The 27,250-nt window shown below is 39.0% G+C and overlaps 1 protein-coding gene across 2 annotated transcripts; it reads left to right on the top strand.

The window, feature by feature from the left end:
- Window positions 1-401: 401 nt before the first annotated feature.
- UBE2J1 (ubiquitin conjugating enzyme E2 J1) lies at window positions 402-27,124 on the top strand. 2 transcript variants are annotated; one of them, XM_038131512.1, is made up of 8 exons: window positions 402-589; window positions 9,715-9,788; window positions 11,421-11,552; window positions 11,795-11,879; window positions 13,297-13,402; window positions 15,249-15,378; window positions 19,091-19,222; window positions 25,904-27,124. In XM_038131512.1, exons 2-8 carry the CDS (start codon window positions 9,729-9,731, stop codon window positions 26,174-26,176), a joined length of 918 nt encoding a protein of 305 aa, XP_037987440.1. In that variant the 5' UTR covers window positions 402-589; window positions 9,715-9,728; the 3' UTR covers window positions 26,177-27,124. The 2 variants fall into 2 exon arrangements, with proteins under 2 accessions (XP_037987440.1, XP_037987439.1); XM_038131511.1 differs by having other exon boundaries at window positions 403-609.
- The last annotated feature ends 126 nt before the right edge of the window (window positions 27,125-27,250 follow it).

Raw genomic sequence — 27,250 nt, 5'->3', positions numbered from 1 at the left:
ATTACACCTAAAACCAGCTTGAAGATAAGCAGCTGAGATGTAAATATCTCTCTGTCACTGCGGTATGGAAAAGGTGACAATCAAGTCAAGCTCTTGCTGGTAATACTTGCCTCATTGACATATGACAACATTTCAGTCTTTCATGATCCTGAAAACCAACAAACAAGACGCTACTAAGTCATACAGTGAAGTCTGTTGGGCGGGGAGTGTGTTGGGTCTGTGGGTTCTTGGAAGCCCCTTTTCCAAGCCCCCAGTTTTCAAACCCACCGAGGCCGGGAGGCCTCTCGCCCCATCACCTCCGCGGCCGGGGCGGACAGGGCCATTCCCACTCCCGCGGCCAGCGCGGCCCGCCCGCCGCAGCACCACGTCCCCGCCCGGCCGCTGTTCCGGGGCCGGGCCCGGGGCGGTGCCGCCGCGGCAGGTGCCTCCCCCCGCGGTCACGGCGGGGCTGTCGCCGCCGCTGCCACGTCAGGGGAGTGTCCCGCGGCGAGGCGGGCTGGGCCGGGGCCGGCCTTCCTCCTCCGCCCCTGCCCCCGCCGCCGGAGCCGCCGCGGAGGGAGCGAGCGGTGCCCGCTGCCATGGAGGCCCGGTACAACCTCAAGAGCCCGGGTAGGCGGCGGCTGCGCCTTTACCGGCTGCCCGGGCCGCTGCGGGCGGGCGAGCCCGCCTCGGGGTTGCCGCTGTCGCGGAGGGCTCGGGGGCCGGGGAAGGGGCCGGGGCCGGGGCCGCAGCGGGGAGGAGGGCCGGGGCCGGGGCCGCGGCGGTGGCGGTGCGTTCCCTGCGCCGGGGGGGTGGCGGCGTTCAGGCGGAGGCCAGCCGGGTTCGGTTCGCCTTCGCAGTGCGATGGCGTCGAAACCTTCCTCCGAGCTATAATTCCCTGACCGCCAGGTCTGTGTACGTGTCTGTGTGCCCACGTGTTTTGGTGGTTCGTGGAAACGTACCTTCGAATGTTTAGTCAGGTGGTCGTGCCTGCTCCCCCGGCCATCGCCTGCTCTCTGAATAGGTGCATGTGAGGGGACGGCTTGCCAAGGGTAACTTGGCCTGTGTGGCGTCAGTTTGTTTTGGAGAAATGTTGCTGTACAGGCTCTATTTATTTGCTCACATGTTTGGTTTGGCATGTTTGCATGTTAAAATTCATGCCTATAATTCCTGGGCTTTCTTTTGAGTCCTTGAAGTGAGAGAGATGCTTCAAGAGATGTGGAGAAAACAGCGCTAGAAGGGAAGGTTTGGATTCCTGGGAAGCAAACAGTGGACAGGCCGTGTCTGCCCGCATGGCTGGGCTGGAGCAGCGGCCTCGCCGGCTGTGCCGGGGCTTCACCTCCTGGGAGTCGCCTGCACAGCCGGAGGCCTGACGCTGCCGAAGCAAAACCTCTTCCGCAGCTTGTAAGGGCTGGCAGGGCTTGAGTGCGGATTGCTGTCCACTGCTTTCCCCTAACGGGGTGTTGAGAAATAGACATTATCAGCTTCATGTTATTGTCATAAATAGTGGCTTTATTTTTTTAATCATACCGTCTTGTTACCAGCATGAGACATGGGGAGAAACTGAATGTTACGATGACTTGTACCTTACAAATGTCAGTGACACGCTTGTTTACAAACATACCTCATGCGGATGATGTGTCTCTTGTTAAATTATGTCCCTTAGCCTCACACCCAAGTTGCATAACTGAAAGATAAGAAGGATCACTAACCAAATTACGAACTTGCTGTCATTTAAAATATCAGGAAGGAATACTTTTGTTTTTAGGGAGATATGCAGGATGTGTGGCATATGTGAATTTACAAGGCCACACAAATATGCTCCCTGGTTGTGGTTTGCCACGTCATGGGAAACTGTGGTGGTGTGCTGTATGACAAGCACCTGGGATCTGGGTGGAGAGGACAAATATTTGTGGCTTAATTTAGAAATCGTCTTCTCCTTTGTTGCTACTTGTCCCCCCTATGTTCAAGAGAAAATTACCTTTATTGGAATTGATTTTCAGCACCTGTTGGTGGTGAAAACCAGCTGGAACCAGCTGTTTCATAGCAAAATGAACTTTATGCAGCAAAGAGAAGTAATTCATACAATGGCTTAATATTGTTTCTCCAAATTAAGCATGTTTGGTTACATATTAATTTATTAAACTAATTCTTTCCATATGGATGGTGAAAGTTTGTAAATTATATAAATAACTTATAAAATTTCTATAATGATTTAAAAGATTGATTTCAGTAGTCAGTATGTGTGAAATCGTTCACTGAACAGATGGGCAAAAAGGTGTTGAATAAATACAAACAAATATTTTAAATAAATATTGTTTCTTTAACAGTTGTCCATTAAAATGAGTTGATGGTAATCATGTATAGCCACTGCTTCTACTCTGGCACTTTACTTGCTAACCAGGTAGATGAGCATGTGCAATTGCTTAATATTTCTGTGTACTTTTTACAAATTCCTATCTTGTCCCAGTTACCTGTGCACTTTAGTGGTGGTATCTTACTCTTGCCATTTGACTAAAGGCTTACGATGGAACTGTAGAGTATTCTAATATTAAGGTGGTTTCAATTAATGTAAAGGCACTAAAATACATAAAAAGAAGTCCACCATATTTTCTGTTTCAAGGGGTTGTGTCATCTGTAGACTGAAGGGATTACTTTGGTAACTGACCCCTCAAGGGCTTTAGAACAAGTAGCTGACCTTGTGCCTGTTGTTGTTGCTTTGCCTTTAATAGTGGAAGACCCAAGCTGCTAACCTTTAGGTCAGCTCTAGGGATTTGGAGCATGCTATCTTGAGACAGAGTGGAAAAAGTAATCGTTTTGTACCTGCAAAAGAGGCTTCTACTGTTGAAATCTGCTTTTAGACTTGAGCAAACTGCAAACAGTGACTTTGTCTGCTCAGTATATTTTTAAAGGGCAAATCCTACTCACCCTTTTAGTATAAGTTGCTTTAATGTAATGTTGCAGATGAAAATACATTTTAAATAGGAAAATATTGTTAAAAGAAACATGTGCCTTTATTGATCTTTATTTTTAGCCAAATTCTGCTATAGAGTTGTGAAGGAGCTGAAGTTCATCTGTGGTTAATACCGGGATCCCTCTTCCGTGAATGAGCTAGACCAGATTGATGAGTGGGGATCAGTTAGGCTCTCCGTTGCCGTACTTTGCGTGCTCTCAAGCAGACCACAAAAGAGCAATATTACTACACATCTTTGTCCTGCTGCTGGTTGCTCCTAGGCAATGTGTTCATCTTCTTCCTTATTCCTGTTTCTACAGCCAGTTAGTTCATGCCAGCATATCAGAGAGATGGTAACTCTCCACGACACAAAGCAAGTTGTTCCCCTGCACACCACATCTCTGTCAATGAGAGGCAGCGCAGCTCTGGCCCGTCTCGGTTTGCCATAGGTACAGGCCGTGGCCGGTCTGGGATGGCCAAACAGCTCATGTCACTTACCCTCTGTGAGAGCAGGGTGCCATGGGGGCATTCACCTGATGCTGTCTTCTCACACTGCCTATGAACTTGAGTTTCTTTTTTATTTCTTCCCAAAAAGACCGTTAATTTTGGAAGGGATGAGATTTCACACTCCACAGTTCAGATTTCTTTGTATTGCTTCAATAAGACAAAGCCTTGTCAACTGTTGCTTCATATTTTTGTATTTTTGGCAGTTATAAAAGAGTAAGCTATTTTCTGTCTTAGGATTTCAAAATGGATTAGTCAGTGTATATCAGCCTGCTACCACATGGCTGATAAACCTCTCCCATCAATATTAAAGCTCAGCTGACTAAAGTACAGACTTCATCCTCTTCATGCCTCGGGAACATCCCTATTTTCTGAAATTTATAAGACAGCTACTTGGAATAATCTCTTTACATTTTTTTTCCCCCAAGAGCTGTGACCCTTAGCCTGCTGTAAGATCAGACACCAAATCTTATAGTCACTGCTCTTGTAGTGACAATGTCTCACGTCTGTGTAGGCTGTGACCAGGCGTCTGAGTGGGCATTAGCACAGACACTCAAAGAATTATGAACAGCTACTTGCAGTGCCTCACATAGACCCCACAAAAAAACATACTTTTTAGTTTTTTGGAGGCAGAGTTTGTTTTGCTTTCAGCAGACCACCTCATCAAGAATTTGATTAGTGAGGGCACTGGAGGCCTAGGGAGAGCACGTGGAAGCAGGCATGGCATGCTCTCCTGCATTTGTTGCCCAGGGGCACTGCTTTGGGAGCCTTGAAGGCATAGGGAATGTAACAATGCTGAGATTGTGATCCTCTTAGCTGTCATCTTCAATATGATTGCTGCTTTTTCTACAAACTGTACTTCTTTCTCCACTGCATATTTTGTACAAGTAAGTGTTCTGTGCCAACAAGCGTGTGACAGTTCTTTGTTAACTAAACAGAGCTAATAGGAAATAGCCAGTAGCTGTTGTGCTGTTTAGTACCTTCCGCGTATGAAATGAGGATAGATTGTTTAAAAATAAAACGTTGAACAGATGTTAAAAATTTATTCATTGTTTGATCTTAGCGGGTTCAACAAGCACCTTGGATTTTGTAAGTTTTACCTCCCTTTCTGTTGACTAAACAGTTGTTTTCAATTGCAACTACAAGAAGAGTACTGTACTTCCTGCTGCCCTGAGGGAAATGAGGACTAAAGGTTGGCTGTTTCTGAGGGTGAGAGGAAAGCAGGACAAGACTAATTAAAAGTTTTTTTGTTTTTTTAATAGTTGTTAATACTTTATATGAGTACAGGAGGCTTGTTGATCACCTGAAAGAATGTACATGAGGCTGTGAAGATGTAAAGCAGCTATTCAGGAGGCTTATGGGTCTTGAGAAGGGATGTATCTGAGACCCTGAGGTTGGAAAACAGCTGGCCTATTTCTTGGCAAATGGTGTTTACATTTGTTTGTTGCAGAAGTCAATGGAACTGCCAGAGGAGTGTCCTAGTCTTGGCTGGGATGGAGTTAATTTTTTTCCTAGTAGCTGGTTCAGTGCTGTGTTTTGGATTTATTTCTCTTATTTTTGGATCACAAATGATCACGCATCATTCACAGGTTCTAAGCTGTCCAGGAGTCACATCCACAAGGTGACACACAAGTCCTAGTGACACTGTGCAGGTTGCTGTGAACCTGTTAGAGTTTCTGAATGTTTAGATTTAATAAACCATTCTCTAGAGAGTACAGAAAAAAAAAATTGAAAAAATGCCATTTTCCTTATCAAAGAGCTACTATGACTCTTTGTTTTAAATGTTTTCTTACATGTGCCAGTGACCACATCACTTAAAGTGGGATTTTTTTTTAAACTTAAAATGTCAAAGCTCATCAAATGCTGTCATTTTACAAGAAATCCTAGGTACATTACACATAAACTTAATCCTGATGAGTTTTTCTAATGATGTGCAGCGGAGCTACTGACAGAGTGATTCACTGTTATTTTTCCCCTTACCAGAAATTTAAACATTACCTTTAGTAAATGAGATTTTCTTTTAAATGCCAATACAGTTTGGGTTCCCAGGTGCTTTGGGCGGCTTTGGGGACTGGTGATTCAGCAGGTGACGCTCTGTGCTGTGACCTCTGAAGTCACTTGATGGTCACACCAGCTATGGGTCAGGCACTCTTGGCTCAATGGTCAAGTACAGGGTGGAAGGGGGAAGAAAACAAAGGCAGCTGGATTTAAGAAGACCCTCCCAAAATGCCATCCATGACACATCCGTGTAATTGAGGTGACTTGATGTTTTTCTCAAACTGTTTATGTGATTTCATTTGTAAAATTTTTTCTATTATTGTTGTGTAATGTTTTTCCTAATTGTAGGTAGTAGCCTCATTAATAGAAGAACACATAACAATTACTTGTGTTTTACTAATCACTTAAGTGGATTGAGTAGTTATAAAAGTTTCTCTGAGATGAAGGGTTTTATGGGAGTTTTGCTTTCATTGGAAAACCTGTATTCAGTAAATAAATTGTATCCTTACTTGTGCTCTTTTGGTTAGCAGAGCCATAGGGAAAAGCTTACTGCTTCTGTATTTCTTCTGAATAGACCTCTAAATCTTGCTTAAAGTGAAAAAAAATAATAATAGCAGCCATAAATAAAAAGGTAGGAAACATTTGCCAAAGCAGTAAAAGCTGTCAGGTTGTTTTATTCTTCTTTTCCCAACTTAGATAAGTCAACTTGAAAGATTGAGAGATCTCTAGCTTTATGCCAGCTATTCTGGATTCCATTATTTATCTGTTCATTATGTACTTTCTTTTTCAAAAAGTGGAACTGAAATTTCAAACTGGTTTGAGAATTCATTTCAGAATGAAAAAGTTGCTGTACATTTGAGGAAGATACAGTCATGCACAACTTTTTTTTTTTTTTTTTTTTTTTTTTTTTTAAGAAAAGATATTATGGTTTACTAAGAAAACACCACCAATGTTCGAATCCTGTCATCCCTTTAGGCAGTCACACTGATGTTTACGAAGACTGATCACTTGCATTTTCTGTGTCCCGGTTTCCCCAGCCACTTGGTGCAGACTTGTCTGGTTGGGCACAAAGCAGGAGTATTTCAATGTGACCTGCTGATATATTCAAAAGAAGCAGTTGTGTGAAATGAGGTTTGAGGGTAGCTTGAAGGTAAAGGATGATGAAAGTGGAATTTGACTGGACATGGGTTTTGGCAGAAATGAGTCTATAAATCACATATGCATTTATTGTACAAATTTTGCTCGTTAATTGTTATTCCACCACCACTCAATCCTAAAGCAAGCTTAGATTTTTAATATTCATATTTTGCTCTTCAGAAAATTTTGTTCATCAACACAAGAGGAAGATTGTCAGGCAGAGCCTCTGACCTGTAGTATTCTCTTTGCTCCACAGAGCAATAGAGAGCTCCCACACCTCCTGCTTGGTGGGAACTCTCCTGTAATCTCTAGTCCAGACATTTAATTTTCTCAGGATTTAATTTTGATGAACATTGAAAAAGTGGGTCTATCTGTGATTGTATGGTTATTTTTCACGCTGATGGTTATGTCACATTAAAAAATAACTTGATTATTTTGTCTCTAAAACTTGTCTTAGACAAATTCAGTGTCTTGACTTTTCTTTTATTTTGGGCTTAATTAGCAATACTCTTTGACTTTATTGACAGCCTGCAATTCTTTATTTCAAATGTGTCCAAACCGTTCTGATTTTTCAGAATTGCCATTGCCAAATGTTTACTCAGTGACTCAGTATGACTTAAGTGGGTTGAAATACCAGGACTTATTGCAGGCAGACTTTGTGAATTATGCTTGTTTCTTCCACTGCAGTTTTTGGTAGCCAGAGGAAGAACTGTTTCATGAATACTGCAGCACTGCTTAAAGAAGAAACAAATTTTGTGCTTCGCACTGGATCACACATTCTCAGAATGAACCTTTACCTCTTTTCTTTGCGGCTTCTCAGTTGGTATTTTTCAGCAATGTGGGAGGAGAAACACAAAATGGTTTGGGTTGGCAGAGTTCTTTAAAGGTCATCCAGTTCAGCCTCCCTGCCTAAGGCAGGGACACCTTCTGCTAAATCACAGCTCAAAGCTCTGTCCAACTTGACCTTCAATGCTTCCAGGGATGAGGCCTCCCCAGTTTCTCTGGGCAGCTTGTTCCAGTGTCTCATTGCCCTCACTGCAGAGAATTCCTTCCATGTGTCCAATGTAAACCTACTCTCTGAGTTCAAACCCATTCCCTCTTGTCACTACAGGCTGTGGTAAGAAGTTACTTCTTTCTTATAAGCATCTTCTAGGTATTGAAAGGTCACAGTAAAGTCTCCCCAGAGCCTTTTCTTCAGGCTGAACAACCCCAGCTCTCAGCCTTTGTGCATACACATGTGCTGCTTAAAATCATGGAATAATAGAAAGGCTTGGGTTGGAAGGCACCTTAAAGATCACCTACTTCCAACCCCCGTGCCATGGGCAGGGACACTTTTCGCTAGACCAGGTTGCTCTGAGCTCTGTCCAACCTGGCCTGGAACACTTCCAGGGATGGGGCGTGCACAACTTCACTGGATAACTTTTCCAGCACCTTACCATTCTCACAGGAAATAAATTCTTCCTAATATATAATCTAAATCTACTCTCTCAGTTTGAAGCCATTCCCCATCTTGTTGCTACATGCTCTTATAAAAATCCCTCTCCCATCTTTCTTGTAGGCTCTCTTCAGATATTGGAAGGCTGAAGTTAGGTCTCCTGATAGATTTTTAAGATGTCCTGGCTTGCTTAATACTGAAAACTTCTTATAAGCAAAGTATCTCTATGATATTCGAGAGCTAAATTAGATTTTGTTATGTTTCATGCCCCAAGAGTGCAATGGTAATATGCTCTAATAGCTTTCCCTCAGTGAACGTGGGTGACTCCACATGATGCTCTTATGGGGGAATGTACTTCTTTTCTGTCTTGGTCTCTCAGCTGGGAAATCTCAGTAACAGTTGTCTGCCTTGTCCATGACTTCTCTGTCTTTATTAGGTTTTGTTATGTATATTCTCAGTTTTCTCATGGCCTTCTTTTTGCCTCATGGGGTGTTCACTCCTGAGTTAGCTCATCCTGGTGCATGCCACTCTTCTTCTAAAGGCAAGTGTCCAGCCTTGTTGGCTGTGAAGCAATGCTGGGTCCAAAGCCTGTACTGGTCTGGACTGGTTTTCTTATATTCCTCTCTAATGAACTGGTAAACCTTAATGAAGATGAAAGAGACAAACTGTTACTCAGCAGAGCCTGAATGCTGCTAGCTGTGCCATGACCTGGTGGGATCTGTAGGGTGTTTAATTGACACCTCCCTGTGGCAGCAGCATAACTGAGGTAACTGGCAGCAGCAGATTTCCATGTAGCTGGTTTTCTGTTTGGGTTGTAAGAAGTGAATTCTCAAACTTTGAGCCATTATAGCTGTCCAAAAGTGTGAAGGAGGAAAAGAACTTTCCACAGTAGATTGGAAGGAAAATTCCTCTGTGGGGAGGTCAGAGTTTTTTATTAATGTATGGTGTGCATGAGGGCACCTGAAGTGTAAGTGATGTAACAGAGCTTGCAAAAGAGGGCACAAGAAGGAGATGCAGAAAATACAGATGATGCTGGTATTTCTGGAGTGGAAGGTTGGAGAAGGTTAGTAATGAGTATCCTGAAGTCGTGACAGAAGAATACCTGGGTGTTCACACTCAGTGCATGTTCCAACTGCAGAGGCCCTGGGTAAATTTTTCAGGCTGGACATACCTGTTTTCAAATCTTTTAAAAAACTTCATCTCCTCTTACTGGTGATGTGTTGATTTCTGTCAAGTATTACTGTGACCTCCCTTTGATCAACTAAAGGAGTAGTCATGTAATTGTCATGGGAGGTGTCAGGATAAAGCTTTTCAGCAGTTGTTAAAGATGCACATGGTGTCCTGTATTGTAAAATATTGAGGTTGTTAGCCTTGTAAATCTTGTAGTCTGAAACCCTGTTATTGATACATATGTTTTTCCTCCTGTCTGGTGCAATTACTAATATAAAACTGCTTTAGTCCCAGTGTTCAGTGTTGAGAAACTCTGTGACCATGCGCATATTTTTCATAACTTTATGCTTGTATAACCCATTTAACGTTTATTCACCATAAGTAATTGTATAGTGTCTTGAATTATGAAGCTGGAATCTGCTGGAAAAGATTAGTTAGCTGTAAAGAGTTCTTCTGGAAATGTTTTATGTATTTTTCTATGCAATGCATATTAAGTTATTTTCTTCATTTTCCTGTCTTATGCTTTCTTGTTTTTCAGCTGTCAAACGTTTGATGAAAGAAGCTGCAGAACTGAAGGATCCTACAGATCATTATCATGCACAGCCTTTGGAGGTTTGTTTCTCTGTGTGTTTTCAAGAGCTTGTAATTAGGCTGTTTTATTAGTATATACTCTTAATTAATATATACTTCTCTAAAATGCATATATATTTAAAATGTACATATTTAAGTGATAGAAAACTGGTTTTTTTCCCCTATGATGGAAATCAGCAGAATTAAACTTCAATGGTCTTGTAGTTCAGGGTATTGCTGAAAGTACTTATAACAGTTTTACATGGCACCTGAGTAGTTTTATAGCATGGGTGTATTTATTCCCCCATCGCCTTCTCAAGACTGTGGAAATACTTAATATGTACATTAAGCTTTTTGTATCCAAACCTGACATCTGGCTCAGTTGCTGAGTTGTTCACTGAAACACTTAAGGTGATCTCTGAGGATTGCTGTTTTGCATTTAAGAAAACCTGTGAAAAACACAAATGTGTACAATTCTGGATGCGTTGTAAGAGAGAGGGATTTCACTTAAGGGGTAGCTTCTTGTCTAAACACCCAGTTAAGTTTTTGGGCTGAGGGGACAATGAAGTTCTGGTGGTTAGAAGCTTAAACAGAAATCCCTTCTGATTTTACTGGGTTTATTTTAAAAAGCAGTGTTCTGTGGTATTCAGTTGGGAGGTTTGATTTTTAGCTGTTTGCAGAAATGCGTAACACACTTGATGTGCTCACATAATAATGCACGTTCCTAGGTGCTATAAAATACTCCTTATTGTCTACTGGGTTTTGTCTGTAGCTTGCTGCTCCTTCCTGTGGTGAAACGAGAAGTTTAATTCTTGCTATTATTTGTAACCCACACGAAGATCCTATTTCTGGATTAGAACAGTGTCTCACTGGGAAGAGAACAGTGGCAGATGAAAGGAAATGCTGGAATCTTGACAGTTATCTCCTAGACTTGAAAAACTGCAGCTATGTGGGCTGTCCCAATGCTTTAATACCAGTGTTTAGCATTAGCTCAGGGATCTCATTCACTGACAGCAAGCCTCATTTATAGGCTCCTCTCCTAACAGTAGGAGTTGTTCTGCTTGTAAATATTTAGGAAGTTGTTGGCAACACAAGTTCTGATACACAAATCCCAGCTCAAAACCCCAAAGCAATAATGTTTAAAGAGAAGTTATTTATGTGTCCAATGACAATAAATTTCAAAGTGAACCTTTCAAAGTTGTGCAGTAAGGCACAGTACCTGTTTCAAAGTTGATAGTGGAAGAGCGAGAATAGGAGTTCTCTGGGGTGTGAGTCAAATCCCTGTGTTGACCGGGGCATGGAAGGAGCTTTGGGAAGGCTGTCATTAGTGTTCTTTCTTGGTGTAGGTCTGCCCTTGGTTCTCCAGAAATTGTTGTTCACTGAGGCAAAGATCTAAAGATTTTGGATCGTACTCTTAATTGACTCAGTTTTCCATCTGTTGGGTAGTAAAACTCTTGTAATAATTTATACAGCTAGCATAAGGAATTTGGATTAAGAATTTGAGGGTTTTGGCAAATTATTGCGCAAGAAAATTACCAGAAGCCTATAATGCTATATCCTTAGTGCTGCATTCTTGTAACTCTCTAGTTTCAAGGAAATGACATCAAGTTGTCTGTTTCTGTGATGAACACTTTTTTTTTTCCCCCCCTTCTTCCATCGATGGGGGCATTTTAGGACAATCTTTTTGAATGGCACTTCACTGTTAGAGGCCCTCCAGATTCAGATTTTGATGGAGGGATTTATCATGGGCGAATAGTGCTACCACCTGAATATCCCATGAAACCACCCAGCATTATTTTGCTGACGGTAAGTAAGCATGCTTACTAATTTTTTCCTTTTTATTGTTATCAATTTTATCATAGGAAGAGAGAGAGAGAGATTCTTGGCATTGAACATAATATTATTTTTGTAAGAAAGGTGGCACATATTGGAATTGTCACATATTGTTTGTGTATGGAATTCTTTTGATCATGTTTTTTACAACTTTTACAAAAACTCAAGAGTTAATTTCTGGCATGCTTTATTGTATCCTCCTTCTTCCTTTGAAGGCAAATGGCAGGTTTGAAGTGGGGAAGAAAATTTGTTTAAGCATCTCAGGGCATCATCCTGAAACATGGCAGCCTTCATGGAGTAGTAAGTAACAATTCCTTGATAAATGTTACACCTATCAAACAACTTGTTCTTTAAACTAAAAAAAAATCTCATGAAGAATGTTTATAGTGGAGGAGGAGACAGATTTTGAGGGTGTAAAATTATGGGAGAATTTGTCAAATGTAAGGTCATAAAAGAGTGAAGTTGAATGATTTGGAAATCATACTAAGTAAACTCCAGGACTGAGAAGCCGAGGGGTGATGGTGAGCTCTTCTTTATTTGGATACATAAGCATTAAGAATTCTCAGACTACTTAGAATATTCTTTGTGTGTTTTGTTTAAAATTTTTCTTATGAAAAGAAATCCTGTTACTTTACCCTGGTTTTGCATGATCACTAAGCCAGCTTGAATAATAATAGAAGTGAGTTTTCAATTCTAATGATGTGGTTCTGAGCACTCAAGAGGAAGATAATGTGGTCTGAGTTCAGAATAACTGAATCTTCTCTTATGTTTATTTTTAAAAATACTGTTATTGCAGCTGGCACAGTTCATCCAAAGTATGCTTATGTTCAAGTAATTTTAGTTTTGCTGAGTATAGTATATCAAATATTTCTATATCAGTTTCACTTTATAAAATAAAATACATTAGTTTTAAAATACGTTTTTAAAATACGTTAGTAAGATTTTAGGAGTTTTCTAGCAAACCACTCTTCAACTTTTGTTAAGTCTCTAATGGTTTTTTAAAGAGTAGAAAATACTGTGTTTCTAAGTAGTTGCATATATGCTGTCTCTTTTCTGTGGTACTTATTTTGCTGTGATATTTATTTACCAAATCTATTGGCAAAGTATCTCGAATTCTTAAATTTCATTACTTCTGCAAAACAAAGTACAAGTACAGATGTTGTCAAAAGAGATGCTTCAGATGACAATTCTGTTACAAGCAGTTATTAATATTTTAAGTGAGCTCCTTCCCCTACTATGATGACGTAAAAGGAACAAATTCTGAAATACTTTGCAAAAAAAAAAAAAAAGGTCTGAGCATGTGTGCCCTAAATTGCAGAATTCAAAAAAAAAAATCCCTGTGAACCTTCTTATCTTTTTCCTCTCTCCCTGCTCCAGTTCTCCCTCAACCACCTTTTTATATGTTAGTTCTGCTTTACCTTTTCTCATCGTTTTTAAAGTCTGGAACACTCACCTTAATGCAACATTTTTGTGACAATTGATTTTTTTCTTCTCTGTTGGCTGTTAGCCTTTTCTTTGTTTACAACTCGACGTTAAAACAGAATTGAGAAAGCCTTGCAGTGTACCAAAACAAACCCAAGCCAGTGCTGCTTGTAGGAAATTCAGACTTGGCAGAATGAAGTTTTGCAGTCAGAAATGCAACTTTGCCAAGTGTGGAATGAGATTACATAACTGTTGTTTCTGCCACCTTGTTTATATCTCTGTTTTCCCATTTTAGTAAGAACAGCTTTACTAGCCATCATTGGATTTATGCCAACCAAAGGTGAAGGAGCAATAGGATCTCTAGATTATACACCAGAAGAAAGAAGAGCTCTTGCAAAGAAGTAAGTGTTAGGTTTGTTATTGTAGGTACATTTACATTCACTCACTTTTAGGGTAATGCATCGAGTAGAAAATAAGCTGTTTCAGTCTGTTGTCTTCAGTCTTTATCTTATCTATTCCAAATAAAACAAGTTTGACTTGTATGTGTAGTCACTTTTTTCTCTGAATATTGTGCAAACTTGGAACTTGCAGTCAAACAAAATATTTTGAGAGCACTCCATTCCTTCCAGCATTGTGTGGTCATATTTGAGGTTTGTCTGAAATTCAGACTTGGAGATGTAATTAACATTGTGATACAGTACTAATTGTAGCATGGAGAGAAAGTGGGTATGATGGAATTGATAGTAAGTGGAGGAGAAAACAACCAAAATAATGATGTAGAATTATCTTTAGGTAATAATGAAATTAGTTCAAAATTCTGAAGCAACTTCTTCTGAATGATCTTTAGGAAGTTAACTTAAGATTAGGTTTGTGACTATGATGAAATTGTTAGCTTAGTGGACAAAGGGAAGGCGGTGGGTGTTGTTTATGGGGACTTCAGCGAGGCTTTTGGTCTCCTTTCCCTTGTCCTCAGTCATGGAATACAGCCTAGGTGGTTGGGGACAGTAAGGTAGATTAAGAACTGGCTGAGCTGCCTGACTCAAAGGATTGTGATAAGCAACACAAAATCCACCTGCAGGCTGATCACTATTGGTGTATTCCTGGTGTCTACTGGGGCCAGTGCTATTCAGTGTCATTAATGACCTGGATAATGGGACAAGGTGCACCCTCAGCAAGTTTGCTGGTGATACAAATCTGGGAGGAGTGGCTGATACAGCAGAAAGTTGTACTGCCATCCAGAGGAGCCTCAGTTGGCTGGAGAAATGTCAGAGAAAAGTCCTGCCTCTGGAGAATAACATCAGCTGACTAGCTGACTAGAAGTGAGCTTGGAAGGGAAGATTCTGGCGGTCACCATGCTGATCATGAGGCAGCAGGGTGCCCCTGCAGTAAAGAAGGCTGATAGTGTCCTGGGTTGCACGAGGAGGAGCATTGCCAGCAGGTCATTGGAAGTGATTCTACTTCAGTACTCAGCACTGGTGAGACATCAGGAGTGCTGGGTTCAGGTAGGGCTGTGACCAGGTCAGAGTACAAGAAGGATAAGGACGTCCTAGAGTGAATTCAGTGCAGTGCCGCAGAGGTGATTGAGGGGCCGGAACGTGTTTCATCCATGGAGATAGTAAAAGAGCTGGGAGTGTTCAGCCTGGAGAAGAGAAGGTTCAGGGGATCATATCCATGTGTACAATTATCTGAAAGAAAGTTGAAAAAAAGGTAGAACCAGGCTTTTTTCAGTAGTGAGTCAGTGGGGTAGGTTGGTCTTGATACTTGTGCTGTCAAGTCTCTGTGGTTTCTCACTGGCCTGGAGAGCCACTTGCAGTGTGCACTATAGAGAGATGATGTGGGAAGGTTATGTTCTCCTAGAAGCTGAAATTCCTGAATTGGAGGTGCAAGCTCCTGGGTCCAATATAACATTTGTAATAATAGTTAAATCTTTATAATTTATAGTTTTTATTTGCTGCAGATATAAGAATTCTAATTGTAAGAAATTATTAACAAAGTATAAATAATAGTGATATTTAAGTCGGTTGTTAATATTTTCCTAAATGACATGAGAGAATTTGTGTTAGTGATATAGATAATTCTCAACATATTTTTTCAAGATAGTGTGATTTGAGGCAGAGGGAAGTACTTCTAAGCTACTGGACTTGCTACTGCTTGTCTTTCTGCGCATTGTTCTGCAAATAGTTTATTAAACAAGCACACAGGAACACTGAGAACATGCTATTCTGAGCTATGTCATTTTGTGGGCAGGTCACAGGACTTCTGTTGTGAAATGTGTGGCACATCTATGAAGACAGCCCTCTTACCACTGACATCTGGAAGCGTGTCAAGCCAGGCAGACAAGGAGGCTAAAGAACTTGCCAGACAAATTAGCTTCAAGGTAAAGTCACTGTTTAAACTTTTATCTCTCTTATTATATAGAATTAGAAAAGAAAATACTGAGGAAAAACTTGTAAATCACAGAAACATTCATCATCTCAGAAAACCTTCATCAATTGCTATGTGGAAGCCTGTTTCCTCAGTATAGTCTGAAAGAGGAAATAAGAAAGGATCTCTTGAAATTTGCCGGTTAGTAAGTTGTGCATCTCAAGCATTGATTGATTAGTTTTAATTTTAGTGGTCACCAATGTGGTAAAAACTGCCTATGTTGCTTTTACTTCCACATTTTCCGACGCTAATAACTTGATTAAATTCTCCAGAATTACTTTTATCATAAAAGTGTGACAAAAGTTTGGGCAAAGCTAACCTAAATTTTTTACCTTTGTGATTTTTTTTCCTTTTGGCTTATGGAAGAAATAAAACATATTACTACTGAAAAATGGTTGCAAATTCTTTTGAACTACTCTGCTACTATCTGAAGATACTGAAAGTTGAACTCTGGTATGGAAGTTGCTGTGACCGAAAAATGTGTTCTCTAGCTTGTGTGTCAGTGAAAGCAAGGTTTGTTTAGACAAATACATTCCTTAGAGAATTGCATGTCTTGCATGCACAGTGTTGTTTTTCACTGGGTTTTTCACTAAACTCTTAAATCAGCCACTAAGGAAGACTACTGTGCTTGGGGGCAGGGAGCTACAGTTACATTATGACAATGGCATTAGTGCAGAACGCATCCTCACTGAGGTCAGGGCTGCCAGTATGTCCCCTTTTATCACCCATGTTCTTCTAATAATATCCTAAAGGCTACTTTTTACTTTTTTTGTTTGTGCCAGGAAAGTAAAGATTGTCTTCTGAGCATTCCTGCCAGTTTTGCAGGACATGCATATTCCTGTGCCATAACACTTAAAATGAAAACATCTCAAAATATTTTACAAAGATATGAAAAACAGGGACAGAGTTTTAAAGCTGAGCTACTTGGAGAAACAATGGATTGCCATTTCCTGGCTTTTTTACAATATATAATGGTTTAAAGTTGTAGGACTGATTTTTACTTAAGAATTGCTAATCTTCAAAGATATTCTAGAAATATCAGAGTTTGGTTTTGTTTGGCTTTTTCTTTTGTGAGAAAGAACTCATAACTTACATTTCATACCTTTTTCAGTTTTAAAATTAAAGGCTTAGAGATATCAGTCTTTAAAGAATACAGGTGCTTTCCATGTATCTATGTGCTTGACACCACCTGCTAAGAAAAAGCCCTTGTCAGGAAAAAAAATGAACAAAAGCCTTAGGTTTGTACAGCCTTTCACCATCCATTGTGTTTTTTGTTTCTTGTTGTTTTTTTTTTTAATAAGGTAAATCAGTTCTGTCCTCTGGTTGTACCTTTCTTCCCTTCTCAAAGCAAATTTTAAGGGGTTAGGGTTTTTTAAGCTTCCTGCTTCTCTGCTTTGCTTGACTTTCTTATCTGTTTGTTGTTAGGCGGAGGTGTTCAATTGATGTGTTTGTAATAAACTAATAGTATGAATTGCTAGCAGAAAATAAAGAAGTTTTTAATCATTTGGATACATTTCATGTCAATTTATGGGATAAGATTTAACATCAGATTGCTGATTGAGTGTATCATTAGAGAGAATCTCTCTACTAGCAAGCATACTAGCAACCTCTGCCTTAGCTTCATCCTTAAATAAGAGGTTTCCTAACTATGTGTAGATGATCCCAGGGTTATTGTGTTTCTTACCAGCTTTAAACAACATGGTAACTTTTTAAAAAGTGGTATTGAGATAGGAATACGAAATTCAGGAGGGGGAAAAACCCCCCAACACATCTTCTCATTACGGTTTTCCTGATTCTGTGAGCATCCACCTTTGTTCCTGTCTGTTTTAATAGTAAATTATATTTTGTATCAGTTTTATATTGACTTCTAAATAGTTTTCTGCATTTTTGGTGTTATATAGCAGAAATTCCATTTTGCTTAAAAAAGGAAAAAGAAAAAGAAATTACTTACAGCATATGTGCCACTGTAAAACAGTATGTTTTGCCTTGTTGTTGTCATCACAAGGCATATTTTGCAGTAAAATTAATTTTCTGCTCACCCTCTTATGTTTAAATATGGTCATCTTTTAAATGTTAGTCTGACTTCAGTCTAGATACTAGACTTAGTACTTTCATAAACTAAAGTAAATCAAATGCACATTTGGTACTGCTTTATAGAGATTAACAGTAAAGATGAAATAAGCTCATCTTGAAAGAAGCAAGAGTATGAAAATCTGTACTCTGGTTCTGGGGAACATATGCCTGGATATAGGAAAGGAGGATTCACCTCGAGGGTTGTCAAATGCTGGAGCAGACTACCCAGAGAGACTCTGGAACCCCCAGCTTTGGAGATGCTCAAAACTTGTCTGGACATGACTCTAGAGATCTAGAGTTGGACCAGGGACATCTGGAGTTCCATTCCAGTCTAAATGTTTCATAATTCTGTGTTGCTTTGTTGATGATCCGTATTTGAATAATAACTTTTCCTGTCTAATATTACAGTTCATAATAGTCAAGTGCAAAGAGAAAGCAGTCTTCTTAGCAAATTCTAAGTTTTTAAATATTAAATCCATCTCCAGATTGTTTTGGTGGTGTATTTGTTAGATTCTCTTGAGGTAATGCATATAAAGAAGCAGAGAACTTAATTTCCTCACACTGTTATACTGTGATCTTACCAGTTTGTTATCACTGTAACTGGTTGTTTTCTAATACACTGTTTGTATTTCTTGCTACTACTACCACCACTACCTACGTCTGCATTTGAGGACAGTCACTAGATTTGAAGTTGTCATATTTGTAATAAATTGGGATCTAGACACATGACTTGAGAGGTAACTTGGTTACTCATAAAAATTAATCTGGTCAAGACTTCTTTCTTTTTGACGTGTGTAAATTTTAGCAGTATTCCAGTTCAGCACTATGATGGTATATCCTTTTCCATTCCCAAGAGATTACTGCTGGCATATATACTGGGGTTTGTGTTCTTCTACATGTCCCTACTGATCTCTTGTCTCAGATTTCCTAAGCATGAAATCTAAATTCTGGGAAATAATGTGTAGTAAACATTTTGTAAATGTGAATGAAAGCAGTATTGCAAGACTTGATTTTTTTTTTTTCTTTTATTCTGTGCTGAAATTTAAATACTGGACGCTGGTATGCATATACTACCTAGTGTAGTGCCATGCATATATGCCCACTCTGTCTGTGAGGCAACTTTGGTACTGAAACCAGTATAGCCAGATTACACTGGCACTCACTAGAGGCTCTTTAGTCCTGTGGGGGAACAGGCTGTGCTACTTCACTTGTATTAACAGTAGCCAACATTGTCTTAAGGACATGCAAAACAAAAGTTTTAAAAATTGTGTTCTGGCATAATGTCATGTGGATCTTCTAAAGAATTTTATTTTTTGCTCTCTACATTTGTGCTTTTTTTTGAATGTTATATTTGTAATGTGCAAACAAAATTGATTTTTAAACCATTGTTTGCACATTTGCAGTCTTATTTTTAAAGAATAAAAATTTCTTAAACTTGTTGCTGTGTCATCAAAATGCAACTGGCACACCTGATTATTACACTTTGGTAAGCCTCATATTCTCTACAATGAAATACACATTCCAAAATGAGCCAAAACGTTTTGGAGCAATTTTGATCTTGTCTGTGAAGTGTACATGTGTGCTTCTTGTAGGCAGAGGTCAATTCATCCAGGAGATCTGATGCTGGACCCTCAAACACATCAGGACTGAGCCACTCTGCTGCTTCACGTGAGCCCCAGCAGGATGGTGCAGCTAGAGCATTCCCAGATCCAGCAAGTGCAACGGTATGGTCCATCTTGGAGCTTTATTGGGCATAGTCTGATTATTAAATTGGTCCTCTTAAGCTGATTGGAGTCCTGATTAAATATGTAGTTCACATATTTATGCTGGAACTCCTGCATACTTTTATATAAAATCTGCTAGCAAATAGTATGCTGAATCATTTTTAGAAATAGCAACCTTTGCTTCCACTTTCTTCTCTTCAAACAAGAAATAGTTCTTCTTCCCAGTGTTTCCTTTAATTACATCAAGTGTTCATTAAAACTTTATGGTGTCTGAAGCACTACAATTTTCCATCTGCGTATTGTAGCAGAGGTTTTCTCTGCAGAATTCTTAGCCAGAGGCAAAAAATGTTTTAGTGATAACCTGTAGCTTTAAAATATTAATCAATACTATCTTCTTGGGTTTTATAACCTCTTAAGTAAGTCTAAAATATTCTTACCATTTGAAATATGACACTTATATTTTAATACTGCTAGGTGTTGGGCTTACATAAAGGTTTCAGAAGTGACTGAGGTCTGGTGGTGGGCCAAGGCAGCTGCTGTTACGACTGTTGCAAATGCAATCTAAATTCACTGATAAATTGCAGGCAAATCCCAGCTAAGCTGCCTTTTTTAGAGAGGATGGGGCTGCAGATTGGTTAAAAAACCTACAACATGTCCAATAACATCTGTTATGTGTTTGCAACATGTTTTCAAGCTATGTAGAAATATAAACATGCTAATAGCAAACTTTTTCCCCCCACAGTAAAGATTCTTCCAGATTGTTCAGGATTTAATAAACCATTTTATTATATTATTCTTATTACAAATCCTGGCTAATATAGTAGAAAGATCTGCCACACCAAGGCATTGCTGGTATTTTCTTGAGGAGAGAGACTTTTTTAAAATTAATCACATTTTGAGAAAACTAGTTTTATCAATTATACTGATTTAATAATTAATGATTAATTTAATTTTCAGAAGTTCAGTCCTATGGGAAATGAGACCTTTAAACATACAAACATATAAATGTATGTAAAAATTTTCATGTATGTGATTAACTGTAAATGATAAGTGGGTTCATGTTTTAGGGAATTGAAATAATATTCAGGATTGTTAGTTTTAGTTTGAACCAACACCTGTGTTTCTGAGCTGTCACATTTTGAGTGTTAGGAATTATCTGGAGCCATTCAGTAGTGGAAAATAGCCACACAGTGGCAGAAAGAAATGTGTAACAGGAAAGACTGTTTTAAGGAATTTGAGCTTGCTATTTTTGTGTTCATATTCATGTGAAAGGCAACAGAAATATTTTCAAAGTAGGGCACTCTGGGCCTTGATCTGCTTAGAGGTGTGAAAGAGTACCCATGCAAACCTCAGATCTTTTCTACTCAGCTGGGTTTCCTGCATGTGTAAAATCCGTTTATTGAGTTCTTGTTGTGTAAAGACCTAATTCTGCCTTATTAAGTTGTGTTAGATTTGGGCAATACCAAAACATATTATTCTCTCTTTGTGGATAAAATATTTGCCACTTACTCTACAAAAATGTACTTAATTAAAATCTGTTGTAGAGAATTTGCTGGGTTAATCTCTTTGAGAGTAAAAAGGGATGAGATAGGGCCAATGCTGAATTCTTGTATTAACTTGTGTAATTCCTTCTGATATAGTAGATTAATGTGTCTCACTCTGAAGTCATGGGACCTTTTGTCTTTCTAGACAATACAGAGGTGAATACTAGAAGTAATCATGCAGAAAAAATGGAGTGTTACCTGTCTTCTTCTCCTAGAACAGTTGTAACCAGTCTTCATTAAAGTAATACTTCAATGGTAAATAGGTGCTAAGGAAAAGGTCACCTCTAGGTGAAGGTGAAGGAATCTGTAGTCTGTGTTTTACTATGGGACTGCTTCATGGTCTAGTTTGTTCTTTCCAGTAACAGCTCTCTTTTCCATGATTTTTTTACCTTTAAGTTGATTGAAAGGCCAGATTTTTGAAATGTGTTAATGGCAAGATATTTGTGATCACAGTAATGTCCTTCCTAGGACAGGGCTAACTTAATTCTCATGTGAAGGGCACTCTGAAATGGGTCTCTGCGATGGCATCACTTTGTGCCCATTTCTTTGTTCCACGCAGGGCCTTATTCATGGAGAGAGAATTTTTCATTCCATCAGAAAAAGAGATATTTTTAATTAGCTCTCCCCTCTGTTGTCTTTCACCTAGGGAAAGGATTATAGCTATAGCCTCACTGACTAAAGAAGGACCAAGTCTTACAGTATTTCCATTAACTGCGTGTTTTTCAGATTTCAAAAATCAGTTTGAAACTGTTGTTAATGTTTTGGCTGTCATTGTATTACTCAGTACTTCAGTCTTACAGACTCTTGCCCTTTGAAAATACTTACTGTGTAACTGCTGCATGGATGTGTTTGTCTGTGCTGTGGGGAAGGTGCACTCAGAGCTCTTGGCTTTTGGGCTTTCCCTGCATGGCCACATCTTCCAGGTCACTTCACTTCCTCCCCACCTTCTCCTGTCTTTTTGCCAGACCAGCAGTGGTTGTTCCCATTCACTGTCCTGTTAGCAATGACTGGAGTGTGCAACACTGGTGCAGGTGTTGCACATTGGCTGTTAAGTTTTATGTGCCTGTATTACTAGAGAACATTAATCCAGCCTTTAAACAGCTGATTTTGAAGGAAGAAGAAGGGGAGAGGGTTGATTCTCATGCCAGTGAGACCTGCTTCCCAAGAGAACCTGTCGCAACATTATCGAGGTTTGCCAGGTGCAAGGCAATGAGTACAACAGTGTGGGAACAAGGAGCAATGCTGCTCTGGAAAATGCTGCCACAGCAACTCGTCTAACAGGATACAGAGCTGCAAAGAACAGTCTTTAGCATTAAAAAAACTAAAAAAATAGGTTACCTAAGGTATTATGCAGCATAGTATTTCTGAGGAGTCTGAAGCCAGTGCTTTGAACACCTCTGACTAGACTACTTCTGACAGTACTTTATTTTATTCGTAGTAGCTGTTTATGTCTACTCAGGGCAAAGTAATGATACATTATCCTTGTTTGAATATTCAAAGTGCAAGCAAGGTACTTCTGCTTAAAGATGGCTTGATAAAAGTAATTGCTGTAGTATTAAGGTGAAATCCTTCCACATCTGAGCAAAACAATGTTTTTGAAGGAATATATTGCAGATACTCAGGTCCAGTGGTCACCTAAATTTTGGTACCAAAACTCTAATCACTGTGGGGCTCATTAGTGGAGGCTGAAGAGCAGTGCAGGTTACTCAGCAGCAGAGGCTGATAGGCTGCATTTCTGTCTTCCCCCTGATTGCACAGACTAAATCTGCATGGATTATGGGTGTCTGAACTTCCACCAAATCTGTAGCAATACATTTGGTGCATTGATATGGAATGATGTCCCACCTTGGGGCTTATAGCTAATGAATAAAGTTGATGCTTTGTGAGCTTTATTAAGTAACATGATAAAAACTGTAGTTGGGCTGTTTTCTGATAATCTGGGAATGCATTAAGCCTCAGTACACTTGTTATTAAACAATATCCTGTAGTAGTGACTTGCACTGGTAATAGTGACTGGATGAAGCATTGAGGGGTGATAAAATAAACAGTGTAACTGAAGCCAGATACTCTTTGAGCTGATGAAGGAGGTTTCTGTCAGAAAATGAGGTTGTGTTCTGATGTATGACATTTATAAAAGCCCTTTCTTTAATCATAAGTTCTGAATGATAAATTGGTAAAAAGGGTTACCCTTTATCTCTGTTAAGTGATATCTTAGTTCTGTAATACTACAGCAACCATTTTAAATGTCTTGAGACATTGAACTTGAGAGTACTTGGCCCAACTTTGATTCATTAAAAAATAGACATATTTTATATTAGCCATTAAGCCATGCTGTGTGAAACTTCGATGTTTCTTCAGTTGGAAGTTGTACAGACAAACAAGTATTTCACCTGTCCTGATTTCTGTGTCTCTCCCCAGACCATTGGTATAAGTGAAAGAGGCTTCAGTAACACAGAGGATTTATATGGTTCTGAGTTCTTGAGTTTGCTGTATTTTTAAAACATCCCTTCTAAAATGATTAAATATCCTTCTAGTATTCTGATAAAAAAAATTAAAATAATGGCCTGGAGATATAAAAGATGCAATGAATTCTACCATTACTTGCATTTCTTAGATTATATAAGTTTTTGTTAGTTCTAATATATTTTACCAAAATAACTTATTCATCAAATAATTGTTGAGATGTCCTTGGAGCAAAGTTTTCTATCAGTCCTAACAGTTTCAGAAGCTTCAGAAATAATATGACACATAGTAATATAAATAGTATGTAATAATGTGACACGTGTGTATTAAATGTCTGTAAAGATCAGGTGCTAAAGGTGGCTATAATGTAACTATTATTGAATATTTCTATTTTTAGTCTGTTAAGCCCTCATCCACATTTCCAATATGGTTTGGCAGAAACCATTTTTTGGCAGAAACAAGGGAAATTGTGTCATCTGAGTTGTTGTGTTAGTCTAAAAATATAGTAATGTTTACTTAGGAAGAGTTTAAAGACTTGCTATTAAGTTGAAGACAAGATGATCATGATTTTTTTAAAATAGTGCAGCCCATCTGCCATTTTTAGGATTCTTAACAATTAAGTCTTCAAACAAATAAAAATACCTATCTATCTATCTATATCTCTATTATTTAAGATACTGTAGCACCTGGACCCAAATTTATATCGGACCATGATCACTCATTTCTTAGCTTTCTTCCACATGTCTGGCAATAGTTGGCCGTTGGTTATGTTGGGAATCCCAAGGTGGTGCATTAGCTGAGCTTTGGGTGAAGCCTTTGGTCTGCTGCTGGCCCAATCCATCTATAATTTCCTCAGAAAAATTACTTAAAGCCTTGAAATTGTCAGTGGGATTTCTCTTGAATCACAGATCTGTTCATGTCAGTGTATGACAGCTTGTTCTATTCAGAACAGGGCCCTTCTGTTTTATTTTTAAAGTTTTGCAGTCTTGGGAAGATGTGTATGACAGCCAGTGCTAGTTACTTTTGTTAGTAAAATGAAGGTTTAGGAATATTTCTAGACTTTTTTCTATCTTTAAAAACTGTTTGAAGAAGAAAAACATTGCTTACTGAATTGGTAGTTCTTGGGTCCTGAATTTACTTCTCTCCCTCTCACCTTCTGGGTGACAGGAATGTAGATGAATCTAGGAACTTCATTTTTCAAAGACTTGGAAAGACAGGCTGCCTGTGATGTTCTTGGCTGTCTCTGCTGATAAAATGTATCTTTTAAAAACATTTTTCTTTGAAGCTACCCAAGCTGCTTCGCTTATTTAGGCAAGACGCCTGTGTAAACAGGCAAGTTGTCAAGTGTGGTGAGTAATTGCATCAGTACTTCCTTGCCAGTGAAAAACAGTGGGAAATACTAATGGTGAGGAGACAGGAATGGAAGGCCTTTTCCCTTGATGAGACAAATCACCGACTAGGTGGAAATTTTGATTTCTTTGTCCACACACAGAAGAGTCACAAGACCAAGTACTGTTTACTGTCTTGTGGATTGTCAAACCTGATATGCAGTTGAGGGCATTCCCCATTAAGTCATGTGGAAAGGTTATCTTTTATGGGTATAGTAGATGGCTGAAGCAGTGCTTAAGGTTATGGATCCTCTCATTAAGAGGCTTTGGAAAAAATCTAAAATGTTCAGAATTCTAGTTTTACCTGCTGTTATGATAATCTTTTAGAAGGAAAGATTAGAGCTCTCCTTCTTTTAGAGGGAGAGGAAGCTAACTCAGGAAAATAGCTACAAATTGGTTTAAGTAGGAATACCAGAAAACCTTATTTTCTGAGGACTGAAAATGAGACTTAAAAATTTTTAAAACCTGCAGTTTTTTCTCAGAGCTTTTTTTTTTAAAAACACTTTTAAACTGAACCGTGTCAAAATGCTTATTTCTTATGACTGTGCTTAATTATTATTTTTATTATTAAACGTTGGAAGTTTGAGCTTTTTAGTATTGCAGGGAGATCAGATGTCATATCTTTTGGTTCATAAGATTGAAACTTGTTTTCTTCATAATTTGCCGAAGTGCGTTTTTTAGTACTTGTAATGTCAGGCCGAGTTTGTCCAGGAGAGGGCAGTAGGTAAGTGCCTGCACACGTGCTATGCTCAGGAACTCCTGCTGGGATCAGGTGGTTTGTGGTTAGGATTTTTGTTTTGTTTTTTCAGTGGTGGTGGTGGTGATGAGAACAGACTTCTGGACCCAGCTGTCCACAGGAAGCACTGCGGCATTGTTAATTACAGTTATTGGACTTCTCTCCATCCTTCTTTTGGTTTCCCCGTGTTGTTTCCCCTTCAGTATAGGTGACATTGCAAATCCTCAGAGATATAACTATCGAGAGGATTTCTTGAGCAGCAAAGAGTTAAAACAAATCCTAAACAAAGATATTTGAAATCTCTAACACAAATATGGTTTGACAGACTTCCTTCAGCCTTCTCTTGTCTACAGAACTGCTGATTTTCAGCTTGAAATATAGTTCTATTCAGGATGGTGTATGGGCAGAAACAACCAGCTATAACAATCCTGTAATTATTAGTGACACATATTAACAGTTATTTGAAGAGCACGTTGGAGTCCTTGTGATTTTATCTCTTGCTAATCTTATGTGCTGTATTGTCTGACAACTCTCAACCTTTCTTTTTTAGTCTGAAGCTCAGAACAGCAGTGCAGCGGCTGGCCAGGAGCATACTGCAGCTGTGTCCAGCAGCACCACCTCGATGAGTCCTCGGCAGCGCCGTGCGCAGCAGCAGAGCCAGAGACGGGCCCCAGCTTCAGCCGACTTCAACCGGGCACAGCAGCCCAGAGTCAACACCAACCATACGGGCTCAACCGTGCTCATTGTCCTGCTGACCTTTGCGCTGGCAGCTCTCATATTTCGTAGAATATGTTTGGCTAACGAGTATGTGTTTGAGTTATAAGGTTGTTTGTCCTAACAGCAGTGACTTGAATGCTTCACTGAACATTCTGTATTGGCTATGACATGAGAACTGTTTACAAAGGTTACTTTTTGTATTTACGCTTAAATCCGTATGAATGTTAATGTACCTACAGATACATTACTTGTAGGAAAAGCAAAGTTGGACCTGTAAGCTATGAGTTTTAATTGAGTACCCACTAGATACTTGGAGAAACAGTGCAGTGGAATAGTAATATTAAGGCATGTGGAATGGGACTAAATTTGAATAATTTATGAACTAGTAAAAGATGATTTTTAAAAAATGGTTGATTCAATTTTTTATGGGGCATAAATGCTCATATAAGTACCCCATCTAAGTTAGTATAAGATCTGACATTGAAGAGGGGATTATAAAATGAAACACTGCTATGTGTTTGTGTCTGGTGAACTCCTAATTTAGAGAGAATACAGTTTTGTAACCACTTTTATTTGCCATGACACATTTCCAGAGGAGAAACACATACAAATTGGTTGTGATGCTGCTTTGTGTGTGTGGAAGGGGAAAGGGATTGTGGGAGGAAAGTAGGTGCCAGAAAACAACTTGCATTATTTTGGTTTTTATTTTTTGGAAGAAAGATTAAGTAGTCTTTTGAAAGATTTGAATGTCCTCTTCTAGTACTTTCAACTGTATATCTTGTTTTTAAAATTTGAAGATTATGCAAAACATGTCTATTCTTGCAATAGTTATAAATATGTAATATAATTATTTACCCAGAGCTGTTGTCTTTTAATTATACCAGAAATATACATAATGTGTTGAACTGAATGTTTCGTATGTGGTTTTATTTACTAAAGAAAATTTAAACCTTATTATACTTAAATTCTGATAAATATGAACATGCTTAACAGAAGTATTTATTACAATCCTGCTAGTAATAAAGTTTCAAGCCAGTCTTTGGATATGTTTCAAGTATGACATAGCAGTTTGTTTCTTGTTTGTCTGAGGGCTTTTTTTGGTTGGTTGGGTTTTTATAAGTGGGTTTCTTTTGGTTGTTTGGGGTTTTTTCTTTGTTTTTTTTTTTTTTTTCAGGGATTG

Source organism: Motacilla alba, chromosome 3, assembly GCF_015832195.1.
Source record: "Motacilla alba alba isolate MOTALB_02 chromosome 3, Motacilla_alba_V1.0_pri, whole genome shotgun sequence".
In the NCBI taxonomy this organism is placed as follows: Eukaryota; Metazoa; Chordata; class Aves; order Passeriformes; family Motacillidae; genus Motacilla; species Motacilla alba.
Note: the sequence above shows the minus strand (reverse complement) of the source record. Positions and strands in the feature narration are given on the sequence as shown.

Bases quoted from the DNA above. Each gene is read 5' to 3' on its own strand.
- UBE2J1 (XM_038131511.1), top strand. From the start codon at position 579: ATGGAGGCCCGGTACAACCTCAAGAGCCCGG. The intron at 9,789-11,420 runs GTTTGTTTCTCT...GGGGCATTTTAG, and splicing joins ATCATGCACAGCCTTTGGAG to GACAATCTTTTTGAATGGCA. The intron at 13,403-15,248 runs GTAAGTGTTAGG...TTTTGTGGGCAG, and splicing joins AGAAGAGCTCTTGCAAAGAA to GTCACAGGACTTCTGTTGTG.